General features: G+C 49.4%; 2 protein-coding genes and 2 long non-coding RNA genes across 9 annotated transcripts; 2 read left to right on the top strand and 2 right to left on the bottom strand.

The window, feature by feature from the left end:
• Positions 1-8,064: 8,064 nt before the first annotated feature.
• LOC135375306 (uncharacterized) lies at positions 8,065-10,982 on the top strand. The gene is made up of 2 exons (XM_064608044.1): positions 8,065-8,206; positions 8,266-10,982. Coding segments are annotated over exons 1-2 (2,685 nt in total). The 5' UTR covers positions 8,065-8,205; the 3' UTR covers positions 10,950-10,982.
• Positions 10,983-11,355: 373 nt separating this feature from the next.
• Positions 11,356-15,551, top strand: LOC135375307 (uncharacterized). Of its 6 annotated transcripts, XM_064608049.1 has the most exons (7): positions 12,027-12,490; positions 12,565-12,726; positions 12,948-13,047; positions 14,218-14,250; positions 14,451-14,579; positions 14,681-14,795; positions 15,289-15,551. In XM_064608049.1, exons 2-6 carry the CDS (start codon positions 12,692-12,694, stop codon positions 14,720-14,722), a joined length of 339 nt encoding a protein of 112 aa, XP_064464119.1. In that variant the 5' UTR covers positions 12,027-12,490; positions 12,565-12,691; the 3' UTR covers positions 14,723-14,795; positions 15,289-15,551. The 6 variants fall into 6 exon arrangements, with proteins under 6 accessions (XP_064464115.1, XP_064464116.1, XP_064464119.1 ...); XM_064608045.1 differs by lacking the exons at positions 14,451-14,579; positions 14,681-14,795 and adding an exon at positions 11,356-11,770 and having other exon boundaries at positions 12,153-12,490; positions 14,218-14,307; XM_064608046.1 differs by lacking the exons at positions 14,451-14,579; positions 14,681-14,795 and having other exon boundaries at positions 12,021-12,107; positions 12,337-12,490; positions 14,218-14,307.
• LOC135375310 (uncharacterized) lies at positions 14,296-14,781 on the bottom strand. The gene is made up of 3 exons (XR_010417207.1): positions 14,742-14,781; positions 14,437-14,571; positions 14,296-14,376 (listed from the first exon to the last, which is right to left on the bottom strand). It is a non-coding gene; the product is annotated as an uncharacterized LOC135375310 (long non-coding RNA).
• Positions 15,261-15,709, bottom strand: LOC135375309 (uncharacterized). Its single transcript, XR_010417206.1, has 3 exons — positions 15,548-15,709; positions 15,417-15,479; positions 15,261-15,352 (listed from the first exon to the last, which is right to left on the bottom strand). It is a non-coding gene; the product is annotated as an uncharacterized LOC135375309 (long non-coding RNA).
• Between the last annotated feature and the right edge of the window lie 981 nt (positions 15,710-16,690).

The following is a 16,690-nucleotide window of genomic DNA, read 5'->3' as shown; positions in this document are numbered from 1 at the left end:
TTCCGCTTCGAGGCGTCACACGAGCGAGAGAACTTCGTCGAGATGTGCTGCCACATATTGCGCTCCCGTATCACCGCAAGCAAGTTGCGGGAAATCATACGCGAAATCTTGGACGAGTACCTGTCGGCTTACAGGGAGCAATCACTGCGCGAGCTTCAGGAACTATGTCAGGAAGAAATAAGAGTCCTGGAGACGATCATCAATCGCTCTAGGAGCTATGGATGAAAATAAAGATGCATCACACCTCGGTACACAGTCTGCTCGAGTTATTCCACGATGCGCATGCAGTTCCAGCACCCTGCTCGAATTCTCATCTCCGGCGCGTCCATGTGTGGCAAGACGGTGCTCACGCAGAATATAATGAGACACCCCGAATTATTTAGCATTCCACCGCAGAAGATACTCTACGTACGAAAGTATGCAGCCGGCTGGGAAAAGGATTTCGACGGTGTGGAGTTTATGGACAGGATACCCGCAGATTGGGATGAGCGATATCCCACTCTCATAGTTATTGACGATCAAATCACGGAAAAGGGGGTTCTATCGGATGTAGAGTCGCTGTTTGTACGTGGTAGCCACCATAAGAATGCGTCCGTGATCCTGATCACACAAGCCTTGTTCTATCACAATGCCGCTTTTCGAACGATATCGCTGAACGCCAGTTATATCGTATTGTTCCGGAACGCGCGGTCCGTACAACAGATCGAAACCTTCGGACGTCAGGTATTCGGGAAACAGGGGCTCTCCTATTTTCTCGACGCATATAACCAGGCGACGGAGAAGGCGCACGGTTATTTAGTTGTGGATCTGCACGCGCAAACACCTCCCTCTCCTAGCCTGCGAACGGGTATTTTACCGCACGACCGGCAGTTCCTGTTTACGCCCGCGAAATGACTGCCGATCTTAGAAGACATCTCACGCTCCTCAAAGTATTGGCCGCCAGCAAACCGACGCACCGCGCAGAGTTACTTAAAGAGCTCAGCTGCGACGACATTCGAATCCTTTCGGAAATCTGTCTGAACATTCTACGCGGAAATATCCCACTTTCGACGGAACTTCATAAAAACCTGAAGAAACACAAAAAAATCCTCCGCTTCCTCGCCTACAAGTCACTTCATAAGTGCCCCCGGCAGTTGAAGAAATATATTAGGGGACAACGAGGTGGTCTCATTCCCATACTTCCACTGCTCCTCTCAGGGCTATCAAGTCTCGTGGCGGGAGTCGCCGGGCGAGCGATATCCAAAGCCATCGGTCATGGCTCATAGAATAGAAATAGGTGAAGTTCTGAAATCTAACGATTCGGACGATGTAAAAGTGGGCAAAATACTGGAAGCCCTCTATTACTTGCTGAAGCCAGCTCACTATCATCCTCCTCCTCCTCCTCCTCCTCCTCTGGAACCTGTCCATTCGGAGCCCGAACCAGAACCCAATCCATTCGATTTTAATCTTCTACCCTCCGGCGTTGATAAAGCACGCGCGAAATCTGTGCTAAAAGAATTGAAGAAAGTTTTCACCTGGCAGGCGGATAATGTGCTAGTATATAGAGGGAAGCGAATCAATCGCTCAAACATTGTGGCTCTCGTGAGCTACTTAGCACGTCGTAGCGCGCTCATCAAGAAACCCCGCTGGTACAAAAAAGTATCGAAAATTATAAGCGCTCTGAAAATACACCGCATTGCTCGCTGGAGCAAATATGGGGCCCTATAGAAAGATCAAGGAGAAAGGGTTAGGTGGAGTGGATCGGTACCGACGTTATCACAAGCTCACGCGCGCAGAAGCCGTGGAACAGCTGAAAAAAGAAGATGCTTACACCCTTCACAAGCCAGTGAAGAAAAAATTTAAGCGGCGCTCCATCATCGCAACTCACGTGCGGGATTTATATCAGGCAGACCTTCTGGATATGCGCAAATATCAGAAATTTAACAAGGGCTTCAGGTACATCCTAACGGTCATAGATACGCTATCGAGGTACCTGTACATGGTCCCCATTCGCACAAAGCGCCCGCAAGACGTAAAGAAAGCCTTCCAACGAGTTTTCCGTCACGGAATTCCGAAGAATTTGCTCACGGATCGCGGGAGCGAATTTTGGGGTTCCCCAGTTCGTCAGTACTTTCAGTCGCTGCTAAATCACTATAGCACACAAAGCGGAATGAAAGCGGCCTCCTGTGAACGCGTGCAGAGAACAATTAGGGAAAGAATAGCCAGGCATTTCACTAGTACGGGAAGTTTAATTATATCAACGCGCTGCCGAAGATAGTGGCCGACTATAACGACTCGGTACACTCTGTCACGGGCGAAAAGCCGAAAAACGTGAACGCCGGAAATGAAGTAGCTCTGTTCAACAGATTGAATCGTAAGACGACCCCGCGCGAGAGCAAGTATAAATCAGGGGACCAGGTGCGGCTCGCGTTAGACCGCGGCGTGTTCGCCAAAGGCTACGATCAAAGGTGGACGGCCGAAGTGTTCGAGGTGTCGCGAACGAGAAAGACCGATCCGCCCGTAGTGTACATGAAAGATTCGACGGGAAAAGAAATACTGGGATCATTCTACGAGCAGGAGCTGCAGCCAGTCCACCATCTTTCCTCGTACGATAAGCGACTCATATCCGCGGTGATTAGAAAGAAGAAAATTAACGGGGTATTGCACTACTTGGTTCGTTGGTTCGGATACGCCAAAGATCACGATTCTTGGGTGCCCGCCAACGATGTCAGAAAATGAATTTTACGTGTATCTGCTCTCGAACGCCAGCATGGACCTGTACCCGTCCAACACGTTGAATGACTTCACGATCGCGTTAGATAAGCCGCTACACCTGGATGATTCGTACGTCGTCGGTCTAGAGGGATTTTCCATTCCCAACAGCTTCCTGAACGTGAACCAAGCGCCTGATAACCTGATAACGCTATCAACGGAGAAGTGGCAAACGAAACAGCTCACGTTCGAAGACACGGACACGCTACTGAATAAAATATTCCCCGAATATGGGATAGAGTGGACTTACGAGGAAGATCACTACGTGTTTAAGCTACCGTCGCGCGTGCGCTCGGCGAAACTAATCGACAGACCGCTGCATCTCGCCTTTGGAATCGTCGACATCGATGGAGATCACCGGGAGGGCGGTAAAGTACGCGCCGTCCCAAACGTGTTACCGCTCGCGGAGGAAAGAGCCGTTATGATGCGAGTTCGCCGGGTGATAGTGATCAATAACGATCTAATTTTAGAACCCCGATCGCTCATTACCGACACATTGAACGAATTCTTCAGAGCGACGAACGATACAGAATCACGGGTGGAATACAAAGACAACACTTACTCGCTTTCTCTCCCGACGAATTTCAACTTGTCGACCCAGTTCCTGGACCTCATTCAGGTGAAGCACATCCACGTTGAGGGATCCCGAAAGCACATCACGTGTAATCCCATAGTGAAGACGTACCGCATCCACATAAACACTCGAGAGACGGAAAGTCGGCGCATTTCACTTCCACCGAATTACTACGAAACACCCGAAGCTCTCGTGAGCGCCATCCATGAGCGTCTGCAGCCGGAGGCTTCCCTCACGTACGATGCATGGGCGAGGAAGTGTTCGTTGAGCTTGCGGGAAAACGTGTCGCTTACATTATCCGATTACTTTGCGTACCTACTGGGTTTCGGCGCGAAAACCGTATTTACGGAAAACGATACGGGCGTCGACGAAGTGACCATAGATCTTCCCATTAACTGTATTATGATATACACGGATCTCGTCACGCCCTCCGTAGTGGGGAACGGGCGGCATCCGATACTGAAATTAATTCCATTCGTATACGATAGAACGAAAGAACAACTGAGTTTCAGCTTTCTACCCGTTCAGTATTTTAAGTTAGTGCAGCGCGAAATTTCCTCAATCACCGTCTCCATACGCGACGACACCGGTCGCAAGCTACCGCTACAAAATCGCGGTAGATCGACGCTGACGCTGCACTTTAAGCATGTACACTGAAGCGGTACCAATCTACGGGTTTGGCGTTCCGACGGTATACAGGTCGCACCTGTACCAGAGGGGAGGCAATTTCTTTTCTCAGCTCGGGCGTTTCGCTATTCCACTCTTTAAACGCGTATCGCCCTACTTAAAAAAGACGGCTGTTGCGGCCGCTAAGCGCGTGGCCAAAAATCTGTCGGAGGGAGACTCTTTCCGAAGTGCGCTTAAAAGATCGGCGAAAGATACGGGCCGTGAAATTCTCCGCGACCTCGGAGGGGCTGGCGGGCGAAGAAAGAGGAGAAAACCGGACGTCTTCGACGGCATAAATCACGCTGGTTGCGCGGCCACAATTTAGTTGCGAGATGGACACGATTAACGTCGTACATCCCGACACTCCTCTGTTGGATAAGTCGGAAACACAGTTATTTTCCGTGCCGGGAACGCAGTGGCATATACTGAAGGGGGAATATGAGGTATTCTACCCGGTCGCTGACATATCCTCCGTCATAGAGTTCCAGCTTTCGAATTTGGGGCACCACTATCTCGATTTGAACTCCGCGTACATAGTGACGAAAGTCCGCATCGTACGTGACGATGGTTCGCTACGGGAAACACAGGCTGGCGATCGGACGACCTACGACGAGGTCTACCCCGTCAACGCGTTCGCTAGCTCGCTTTTCAAGAACGTAGCCGTCTTCTTGAATCAGACCATGATTACGAATAATGATTTGTATAGCTATAGAAGCTACTTGGATATTTTGCTTCACGCCAGCACCACGGAGCAAAATACCGTGCATAAAGCAGGTCTGTACACGCAAGAAGAAGCGCGTCAAACGGAAAACAACATTCGCGCTCGTGGACCGGCCGAACGATACAACCTCACACGTGGCGGCAAGACCATCGACCTGGTTTCCAAGATCAACTCGGACATTTTCCTGCAGCCTAAGCTACTCATATCGGGAGTGGAAATTAGGCTTGTTTTTTATCAAGGCTCCGACGCGTTCCGCATTATGAAGACCGACCAGGAGCAGCACACGCATAGAGTGGAAATCATGAGTGCCACTTTGTACATAAAGAAAATCACCGTGTCTCCCAGCCTATTCCTCGGACACGAAACGGAATTGCAGAAGCGCAAGGCTCTCTACACACTGGCCGGAAGTGAATCGCGTATTCGTTCGCTACCAGTTGGCAACCTGGATGCATGCCTGGAAGATTTATTTCCTGAGAAGATACCGTCTAAGGTGGTGGTCGCATTCGTGCCCACCCTAGCCTACCAGGGAGCATTCAATCGGGACCCGTACCGATTCGTGAACTGCGACATTGAGTCGGCGACGCTCACCGTGAACGGGACGCAGCGAATAGACACGTTCGACTTCAACAATAACCTGAACCACCGAAGCTACTTCAACCTCCTGGAGCAGCTGTGTGAGAAGCACGTCTCCTACGAATACGACCACTACGTTGGAAACAAGTTCCTACTGTACTACGACCTGGATCCCGATCAATCCTCCGTCCACCTGTCACCGATCAGGCGTGGAAACGTTCGTCTGCAACTCAAGTTCCGACGTGCCTTGGTCGAACCCACGACCGTATTGATACTGTCCGAGAGTGTGCGAATTATGTCCATCGATAAGAACAGGAACGTCACACTGGATTAGCGATGTTCGAGCAAGATATCGAGAGACTCCTGAAGTACAACGATTACACTTCGGCACTCTTCCGCGGTGTATACGCTCGAGACGATCGTCTGCCCGCACTGGATAGACCGGGTATGATCGTGGTGAACACCGATCGGCGACAGCAAGCTGGGGAGCACTGGATTTTGTACGCGAAAATGAAGGATGACCTCATCTACTTTGATTCCTTCGGATTGCCGCCCATCGAACCTGAGCTGAAACGCCTCACCGTCGACGAATATAATGATGTCTGTATCCAAAGCCTGTATTCTCCAATGTGTGGTGTGTACTGTTGTATCGCGGCGACATTGTTGGCGAAAGGGAAATCACTGAAGAGCATTGTATCCCTGTTTTCCGATAATCTCGCCGCTAATGACCTAAAATCAATAAAGCTGCTAGAAAAGTTGTTTGTCGCTTAAAAACGCCTGGCGTCCTTTATTCTCCCCCACGCGAACGCATAGAACACACTGTTTTTACCGTCGTGTTTTATTAACTTTTTGTTTACATGGCGCGTCGCTGGCCTCGACCAGCGACGGCAAATGGTTGCTGTTGGTCGTTCGTTTGCGGCGTGATAGACAGCAACCCACGTCCGCGACCCCTTCCGCGCTGCTCTTCAAAATAGCTAGGTGGAGGCGGTTGTGGTTCACTATAGGGAGGTGGTAATGGAGCCTCCGGGCCTCCCACCACAAGAACACGGATATGCGACCCTTCCGGCAAACGGTGACCACAGGTTGGGCATTGCATCTGAAATATGCGCGCAAGTCTATAGCTATTGGAGTGAAAATAAGTTGGTACTCACTGTTGCTCTTTCGGTGGTGAGACTGCGGCGGGTAACGCGAACCACCCCCACCGAGTATAAAGATTTACAACTTCGCGAGGGGAATTTTCTTTTTTCTTCTTTTTCTTCCGGATAAAGCGCGTCGTTTCACTTAGCGTGAACCCCTCCTCAACAGACAACTACGATTTATAGGCATTGGCTGGAAGCGTTTATTAAGCGGTAGATGATAGCGCGAAAGAAAAAAAAAAAAAAAAAAAAACATACATGGCTACGAAGCGGTGCTCCTCATATGCGGCGTGAGCAAAGCTGTTGGCTGTGATGGCACTCAGTAGAACAAAGAGGAAGGCGTAGAAGCGATGTTATGACCGGTCTATAGTCCAGCTATGGTTGAGCACAGAAGAAGAAGGTAGCACGTGCACTTGATGGCTCAGCTGTGGGGCGGTGTTGGTGGCAGCATCGGCGAGAGCGCATTCAAATCAATGCATATATATTCCGGCTCCGGCGAGGGCTGCAGTGGTGGCTGTGGTGGTGGTGATGTTGCGTCCCGTACCTTAGGTCCGATGACCAAAACGCGGAAGTGCGATCCTTCCGGTAAAGGCCGAGAGCAGGTTGGACAGTTCATCTGAAACACGTGAAAAAAAGCTATACCCATTGAATGACGTGTAATCTATTCAGTACTTACGATTTCAGTCTGGGTGGTTGCAATCGGGTGAGCAGTGGATGAGGTCTGGGCTCACGAGATCGTTTTTGTAGGCAACCCCTCCTTTCCACGCTCGCGCAACCTTGTTTCGTCTGAATGCGCAAACTTGTTTTGAACACGCTGAACGCACAAAGTTCGTGATGGTTGTTTATGTGGTGCCGTGATATAAAAATGTGGATCGTCTGCCGGCCTTCTAGGTTTTGAAACCGAAATCTGTTTACACCGTCTTGACAACATTTTCTGCGACTGAGCTCGCCACGGAGTTTGGTCGTGAAGTACGTTTTGATATTGGACAGGTGGCCCCATGGCGACCCAGTTCCTCGGAGAAACTTTGAAATATTTTTTTTTTTCGCTTGGGTCCGATGCGCGCGCGCGCGAAGGACATTTGGAAACTGCATAAGCGAACCCTTTGTTTTTGGCGCTTGTTTCGGCAATGAGCGGGTGGGCTCGTAGGGATATTTTCCTTCAGATAGACTTGTCTCATCAAGCACAACAGTTTACTTTTGGTTTTAATACGTGTGGCCTCGGAAAACATGATTTTCGAGGTGACCCAGTTTCTCGTTACATCACCTTGACGCAACATTTTTTTCGCTAGGGTCCGCCAGGATGGGTGGAAGTGCGTTTTTGATATTAAACAGATGGCACCGTCGTGTTGGGGCTTGTCTCAAGGTGACCCAATTTCTCGTTACATTACCTTGACGCAACTTCCCCGAGAATAAAACAAAGCTCACCATTCTATAGTATAAACTCATTTCGGCCATGAAGCGCATTTTGATATAAAACAGGCGACCCCAACGTGTTGGAACATGCAACCGACTCAAGGTGACCCAATTTCTCGGAGAAGACCTATTTACATTACCTTGACGCAACATTTTCTTCGACGGTGAATGCTCACCATTGCGACCGCGCGCGCGCGTTCTGATATTAAACAGATGGCCCCCAACGCGGCCTCATCCTCGAGGTGCCACATGATTTACGACCGCGTGGAAACAAGCGAGCCCCGACGTGTTGGCGCATGTAGCGTGGATGCCGGTTTATAAGCCGCGCGATCGCCTCAGGGGGGGAACAGTCTGCTTTCACTCGCTTCACAAGTAAGTTATTCCCTCCTTTACTTGTTGCACGTTTCTTACTGATGCGCGTTTATTTTCAGTGCCTCGGTGTGTGTTCTGCTTTTTTGATCCTCACGATATCGAGGATGAATCGGACGACGACGACGATTCTCGGGACGGCGCACCTCCTACACTGCCTGCTCACGTGATGCGATCTCACCCCGACGTGGATACATCCTTCCTGCCCTTCTTCCAGACTGACGCCGCATTTAGAGGTATCGTCAAAAGATTCACGCTATTGGCATCTGTTCACGATCAGGGAGTAGAGGATTTGCGACAATATTTAATGAGTCACTTTCACGATATGCTCGCCATATTGAGAGCGCAAAGAATACCCTTTAGGTTTTGCATTTGTTCCGATGCTTTAATGGTGAGGGAAACTCGGGGGGAGATAACCGCGCACATAGCCCACTTTATGGCGTTTGCTCGCGAAGTCCACAGCGATGGAGCCGTCGCGAATACCCTAATGGACGCGATTCAGGAGTCCATGGGACGCGTAGAAAATTATCAGCGGGAAGGGAGCGGGTTCGTGTCCACCGACGTCCAAAAGGTTCAAATATGCATTTCCGCGGTGAAAACTAAAAAATTCGGATGCAAAGGGGCACTTCCCGATCATTTGGCTACACGCAGGAACGTGCTGACGAATATTCATTTACCAGCACATAAGGAGGGTGAGTGTTTTAAATACAATACGCTTGCCCTCCTGCACCCGCAGGAAAGTAATTCGTGGAAAAAATGTGAAAACTATGCCGCGGAGTACTGGTGGCCTAGTCGCTTCCCCGTTTCCTACTCTGATCTGGACGAATTCGAAGATAAAAACAAGATATCCGTGTACGTATACGAGTACGTCGATCAGGGAGTGCACGTGTCGCGATCCCCAAAACTCGAGTATGAAAAGAAAATTCACTTATTGGCTGTAGATGAACATTTTTTCGGAATCAAGTCTCTCGAGCGCTTACTGATGAGAGACAACAGGCGTTTCGTATGCGAGCGTTGCACGCGCTCTTTTAACAAGGAAGAGAGCATGGCGAAACATCGTCGCCTGTGCGCGGACGTAAACGAAATCATATTGGAATTTTGCGAACCGGGCAAAAACTTTGTAGAGTTTACTAAAATACAGTACAAGCAGCAGTACAACTACGTCGTCGCGTTGGACACGGAGAGCGTACTCGCGCCCAGTGGTGTTGGCATGCAGCGTCACGTCACCTCGAGCTTTTGTGCCGTGCTCGTACGCACCCACGACTCGAAGGTGATGCGCATCAGGGCGCACCACGGTGAAGATTCCGCGAGGCAGTGCGTCAGAGCTTTGATGGAAATGCGGGACGAGATGATCGCCCTGAACGCCTGCCCCGCGGAAATGGTGCTGAATGATGAGCAACGAGCGCGGCACAGAGCTGCCACCCACTGCGCGTACTGCGGGCGGGAGTTCGCGCAAGATGTATCCCGTGTCCGGCACCACGACCATTCCAAGCGTTGTACTGCCGGCGAGACAAATTACATCGCGACGCTGTGCAACCCCTGTAACGTAGCGTGCACGACGCGGGAAAAACTGCCCATCATGGTGCACAATCTGGCCTACGATTTGGCCGGACTACTGCGGGAATTTCACCTTCTCGGGTGGAAGCGAGCTCCCTTCATCGTGGCCAGTTCCATGGAAAAAATCCGATCGTTCGAAATTGGCACCTTCCTATTCAGAGATACCATGCAGTACCTAAATTCGTCGCTGGGAGAGCTCGTGGAAACCGTCAAATCCATGGGGGGCGCAGAGGCGTTCCAATGCCTGAAGCAGGTATTTGGAGACGACTACGAAATTTTGCTTCGTAAAGGTGTATTCCAGTACAGCCACGTTAGCTCGTTCGCGGTCTATGACGAATTGGCTCTGCCGGCAAAATCCGCCTTCCGAAACGATCTGACGGGGGAGGATATAAGCGACGAAGACTATCAGTACGCGCTGCACGTATTTGAACGTTTTGGATGCTCGAATCTGAGGGATTATAATGCATTGTACCTGAAAACGGATGCCCTGTTACATGCTGACGTAATGCAGCACTTCCGGCGCCTGTGCTACGACGCGCGCGGATTGGAATTCCTTCATTGTGTTTCGCTGGCATCCTATTCGTGGCAATGCGCTCTAAATTACACGCGGGCAAAATTGGAGCTGATCATCGCCGAGGACATGTACCGGACCATCGAATCGGGTGTTAGAGGTGGACTCTGTCAGGCGAGCAGGCGTCATTTACGGGCTAACAACCCGCTGTGCAGTGGCTACGATCCCGATAAAGAGGAGGTGTACATATCGTACATAGATTGCAACAATCTTTACGGATTCAGTATGATAAAGCACCTCCCAGTCGGCGATTTCGAATGGGTCGAGGATTTTAGCTCCGTGGATTTTATGCGTCATCCCACAGATTCCGACGTGGGATACGTGTACGTGTGCGATTTGGAGTATCCAAAATCTATCCACGCGCTGACGCGGTACTTCCCCCTGGCTCCCGAGAAGGCGGTCGTCCCGAAGGAATGGCTCTCACCATTCCAGCGAGGGCTCCTCGAAGAGTTAATGTATCAGCCGGCGAACAGCAAAAAGCTGCTGCTCACGTGCAAGGACAAGGTCGAGTACGTGGTTCATTACGCGCTGCTCGCTCTCTATTGTAGACTGGGCATGCGGGTGACAAAAATTCACAGAATTCTAAAATTTCGTCAGGCACCATTCCTGCGTCCATAGAGATAATATAGGAAGACTCTAGAGAACGGCCGTGGCGCGCGGCCAATGCTTTCTCCCTACCGCGGGGTGTGCCCACCTGCGCGCGGCCAGCGGAGGCATAGACAGCGTTGCCAGACCTCTTTTTGCACGCTAAATGTTAGCGAAGTACTCGTTTTTGAGGGCAACAATGCGGATCTCTATGGCAACGTAAGTGAGAACGCCTCGGGCGTGGCGTTCGTCTGCTCTCATGGCCTCCGCATTGCTCGCCGAGCCGAGCAGGAAATATGTAAGCATACACCTATCAGTTGTTGTTTGCATGCATGATACAGACGTTTGTCGTCGTACCTTTGGGCAATTGCGTTGAACGGCTTCTTTTGGAATAATAGCTTGTATCGTGGCGTAAAAGGATAACGTGTGTCTTGTTGCACACAGTGAGGCCTAGCGAATAGCATGTAATGTGGATATATGACCGTTTAAGTGTTCGAACAAAGAAAGGTGTGTTTCCGAACTGTGCGTTTCCTCGAAAGGCCTTTATTTGCCGTGGTTGTTGGTCATTAACAGGGACAGCAGGCGAAATTCGTGATACATGTTACTGCCTGTGTATCACTCCTACCTTGTTCCGTCGTTTGCGCGTTATAACAATGCAACAATGTAGGAAAGCGTCGTAAACTGTTAGTGTTTTCATCAAGGCACACTGGTATATGTAAGAAGAAAAAATAAATTTTGGGTCGCAGGTCCACTTGGGGCGAGCGAAGACGACGACGATTTAGGGCATCTACTGATTGCGGAACAAGATTTGTTTCGTGAGCATCTGCCTCACTTGGGCACCACGACTTGCTTCTGTAATTCTTCTACTATGTTCTCTTAATCTGATGCCAGCATACTTTTGCAGGATCACTTTTGCCAGTGAAATTATGTGATCAGGCTCCTCTGCATAGTGCTGGGACAGTGGTAGCTTGTCACCGTGTGTTAGGATGAAGTGATTAAACGATTTCAAAACGATCGCCCGAACTACAAGCTTCACAGACCTCAATTTCTCGAGACGAAAGGTCTGCTCAGCGCTACACAGCAGACGTGTAACAAAGCCAGTATGGTTTAACCAGCCCTCCATTGTCCCTGAGCATGATGAGAACACTTGATGTCTCGTCATCTAGGAGTGTGTCCAAACAACCATTACAGGTGAGTTTTGAGGAGACAATTCTAACAACATATCCTCCAATATAGGCAACAATGTCCTCGCTGAACCTGCTGAGTCTGGATGATTCCCCGTAGTCATGGTCAGCACACTGTAGAAGGGCACAGATGTTGTCCTCTGCAGGAACTTCTGCAGTGGGAGTCTCCTCACCTGCACTTTCCTCCCTTCGCGGCTTGCCCTGGTGACCGAGTGTCTCTATGCCTTCCACTGTAGGCGCAACATTCGCAGAGCTTGGGGCCTGAACTTCAGCGTGTATCAGAAGCTTCCTGTAGGCATGACGGAATTGGGAAGCTGATGGGTTATTATTCCATCCTCCTCTTTGCCTGATGCAGCTGAAGAACAGTTCCAAGTGGTCCTGGCTGAGGCGGTACGTAGTGATGTAATTAGGGGAGTGCAAGGGAGTAATATAGTTTGTTCAAACATACTGTTTTCTGATTCTAGACCTCTACATGTTACCTGCATGCGCCCGCCTGGAACAGCGCTTCTGCCAGCTGTGCGACACTTTTTAGCGTAAAGGCCACGCTGATGACTGACATGCGTCTCCCATGCTGAGCAGCTAGCTCCCCGGATGGAAGTCGCAGTGTCATCATTCTTGACGACAATGTAAGCATCGTTTTTCCTTGCTGGGAAATTGTTCCATTGCGAAGTGGTGCCTTAAATCCTTTGCCAATGGGACTGTGCGAATTAAGCAAATCAAATGCTCTGTAAAAGATGTTCATGCTTTAGCTTTAGTGGCCACAGTCATGAAAATGAAAGGCCTACTCATCTACGTCGGCAATGAACGAAGCTGTTGCGTCACTTCCTTCAAATTCGGTCAATCCCAGGAGCCGTGCGTGGGTCAGGGCTTTGCTCACGGATGAACTTCGAGTCTGCGCTGCAAGGCGGACCTTCATGATCTGGCGGCCAAACTCAATATGGGATCTGGTGAGCTTGTTTGCTGCTCTGAGGCCCTCCTTCTCTTGGAGTTGCTGCAGCCTTTCAATAAAGGCCCACCTGATTGTCTAAGAAGGGTGAAAGTATACTTAAATTTGTTGGCAGGCAAGAGAGAAACTGAAATGGAAGCTAGGTGTACTGCATTCAAATGCAGAAAAGTGAGCTCAACTTATGCATAACGCTGGAACGTGGAGGGACCAGAAAAAAACTCGTCCATCCTTGTTCCCACATTATTCACAAGGGACAGTTGGTAGTATTGTCATCCTATTTGCTTACTCCATAGTGGCTGCTCTGTAAACACCTTGTGGTCCCCAAACAGGTTCCTGAGCAGTTTAAGACTGTGTGCAGCATCAAAAATTAGGTGTATGCTCTTGTCAGCATCAGCAGGATGGGAGAAAAATGTCCGAAAGTCCTCTGTGTTGTTGGCATGGATATGGCACCCCAGCAGTCGCCCCATCATAACATTAGACGATAGCCCGTCACAGACGACTGCCACGACTTCGAGCCCACAATTTGTTGGCTGACCATGATGGCTTCTGTCAGTAGTGTCTTCAGTACTTCCCCAGATAGCCCCTTATTTAGAAAATAGCCGAAGGGTATTTTCCATGGTGATGCCACGCCCACAGCCATAAATACCAAAGAGTCACCTGCTAGGGGCGCATCATCCGTGTCATGAGGTGTGTGGTCCTCCCCAAAATCAACGCAACCAATTAGCCGTCCAGTGGCCTTGTCTACTTCACATTTTTTGCGTATGCTCATTCCATCAAGCATGATTGAGCACAGCTTCTCTCTCCTCTCAGTTGTTTCATGCTTTTTCTTCAGGTGGTCTAAGACTTCCTGCGTGAAGCCAGGCCAAGCACCAATAACCTTTGACCATTCGCGGAGTGTGTCTACAGCTGGCATTGGGAATAGTTTTGAGACATATTTGTAGGCACGAGGTGAATAAAAGTGGAGTGTCATTGCAAATCTCCTAGTTTCTGGGGAATATCTACGGCCTGGCTTTTTCTTTCTCACGTTCTTTGCCCATTCCTTAAGTATCTCTTGTGGCAGTTCCCCAAAGGACTCCAGCTTTGTTTGAGCCTCCTCTGCCAACAAGTTCTTTTCCTTCAGTTCAGCAATGAGGCTTTTTAGATTTTTAATTTTCTTTTCTCTCCTTTTCAGGGTCAGTTGCAGCCGTCGACGGACACCACGCAGGTACTGGTTCTTCTCTCGAAGTTGTCTCATTCCTGTTCTTGGCGTTGTTTTGCTGTGGTAGGTGTGCTCCTTGTGACCCTTGGGTGTGATCGGGCTGCCCTCAGTATCTGTGTTGCTCACAGACACCTGCAAAGTTGCTTGTTGGTTAAGGACAGCATTCCCCAATATTTTCCATTTTAAAATTACCGGTTGTCGTGTAGGCGTGGTTTCATTGCATGTTTCCGGTTGTTGCTGCCCTGCTCTGGGGTCAGGGGACAAAACATCTAGAGAAATGTCCTCAAGTCGTTGTGTTTTGGGATCTGGGCTTTCCTGCTGACACTCCTGAAATGGTAGTAGGAACTGTCGCTGCTCACAGGAATTGGAATGCATTGTTTCGCAGTGGGCTATAGTCACAAAAGCAATTTGTCTGTGTTTTCATGTTTTTCAGCAGCAGAAGAACCTGACAGCAGAAAGCAGCAGGAATAAGAAATGACATACAGACATATACTCACTGCTTTCCGCTTTTGTGGCAGCTTACAGTAGGGATGGTCCTCATGGTCAAACACGTTAGCCTAAAAAATGTTTGCATTTATTTCTACAGCTCGGGTTACATGACGTTACACTGCATAGAATTCACGCTTTGAGAATAGTTATTGGAGCCTTAGGCCCACAAATAGGTATTACATTCTTGAGCACTAGTGAGGCATCATCATCATTATTATTATTAAGAAAGCTCATGTGCTCACAGGCAGTAGGATAGCCGGACTAGGGCTGGGGGTCTGGGCCCGTGGAATACTGCTTTCAGGCCCTTCCTTAGAAAAGAATGAAAAAAATCCTACATGGAAGCAGATGTATGACTTATTGACCAAGCCATTCTTACAAGCAGTGAAACAGGTTGAGGGGCGCTGGTAGTCTCTGCTTCCACAGCACTTGCCTCGGGCATCTCCTTGATAGAAAATTAAGACCATTAAAAAGGGAAGGAATCGCACAATCTATAGGCCAAGCCGTCCTACAGGTCTAGTTGTAAAAGCACGTAAGCAAGAATTCATGTCCTTACAGGCAGTGGAACAGCTGGAGAAGGGACGGCGGGCTCTGCTTGCTCAGCACTGGCTTCAAGCATTTCCTGGAAAACATGCAGTGAAGGCAGTCATACAGGGGGGTGGCTGCACAAACTACTATGTACTTACCAGGGAAACTGTGTCAGCACCACTTTCATCTCTTTCATCTGGCTGGCTGGCTGTTACTTGGCTCTAAAAAAGTTCTTCCATTATTATCTCCTTTTGTATCATTTTAAAAGTAATAAAGAATAACCGGATACCTCAGCAGTTCCTGGCCTCACTGTCATAGGGACCGCGTTTGCCTTCAGTTTTGCTGTCTGATGACCAGCGATGAAGCTAGAAGTGTGGAAGTGCCTAGAGCATACTCTCTGACCGCGTGTAGGAACGAGCGATTGCATGTCAAGTGCTTCCAGCCATCGGGAAAGCAGGTGTGGACCCCGCGGAAAACTGCGATAATATGTATCTCAAGATCGTGCCGTAAGTTTCGACAATATTCGTTTAGAGTGAACAACGTTTATAGGCGACTGCGCACGCCACAGAAAATACTTGTGCATGGACCCAGTGGACACTTACTTGTGAAATGACACCCCGCAGGATTTACTCTGCCTCATTTTGCATTTCACACAACAGCTGGGCATCTTTCAAGCTGTGTAACTGCAGCGTCCGCGTCTGACAAGTACAGAGCGATGCGAAAGCGAAACTACATGCCAGTTCCCTGCTGGTGCTCGATTGAGCCAGAGAACGTTGAGATCGCAATTTGACAGCACTCAGCAACTGAACTTGCAGACTTTTATTGACTTTTATCAACACTTTATTTCTCAATTTTGCACATTTCACCAAAACAGTCACAGATTTGTGACATTTAAACGAGTTTTGAAACAAGAGACGAGGAAGTCAAACTTAGCGGTGAAGCGCGCAGCCAAAGGCAACCCTGTTCATGCCTCCCAAAATGTCAGCGCCCTCGGGGGCACACTTTTCTTGCCGAGTCCGACCCCCCTGCCTGCGTCCCTACATTGAGGACAATGTTGCCAGACGCGTCGCATCGAGCACGACGTTCGAGAAAAATTTCTATAAAATCTCAAATAATGCGGTCTTCGGGCGTACGTTGCTAAATAAATTTAATATGCGAGACATTCGAGTAGCCTTCGATGAGGAGACGGCGAGTCGCCTCGGGAGTCAGGCGGAATGCGCGCGAATGGAAATTTTGTCCCCCGATTGTGTCATGTTCGAAATGCGCAAGAGAAAAGTGCGATGCGATTTCCCCCTGCAGTTTGGCTTCACGATTTTAGAACTGAGTAAGTTAACCATGTACTCGTTCTATTATGAAACCCTGCTGAGCAAGCTCACTTGTCCGGTGATTACCTGCTACTTTGACACGGATTCTCTGATCCTCGGCCTATTCT

Source organism: Ornithodoros turicata, unplaced genomic scaffold (genome assembly GCF_037126465.1).
Source record: "Ornithodoros turicata isolate Travis unplaced genomic scaffold, ASM3712646v1 ctg00000850.1, whole genome shotgun sequence".
Lineage (NCBI taxonomy): Eukaryota > Metazoa > Arthropoda > Arachnida > Ixodida > Argasidae > Ornithodoros > Ornithodoros turicata.
The sequence above is the reverse complement of the archived record's forward strand: the minus strand, read 5'-3'. Positions and strand labels throughout refer to the sequence as shown.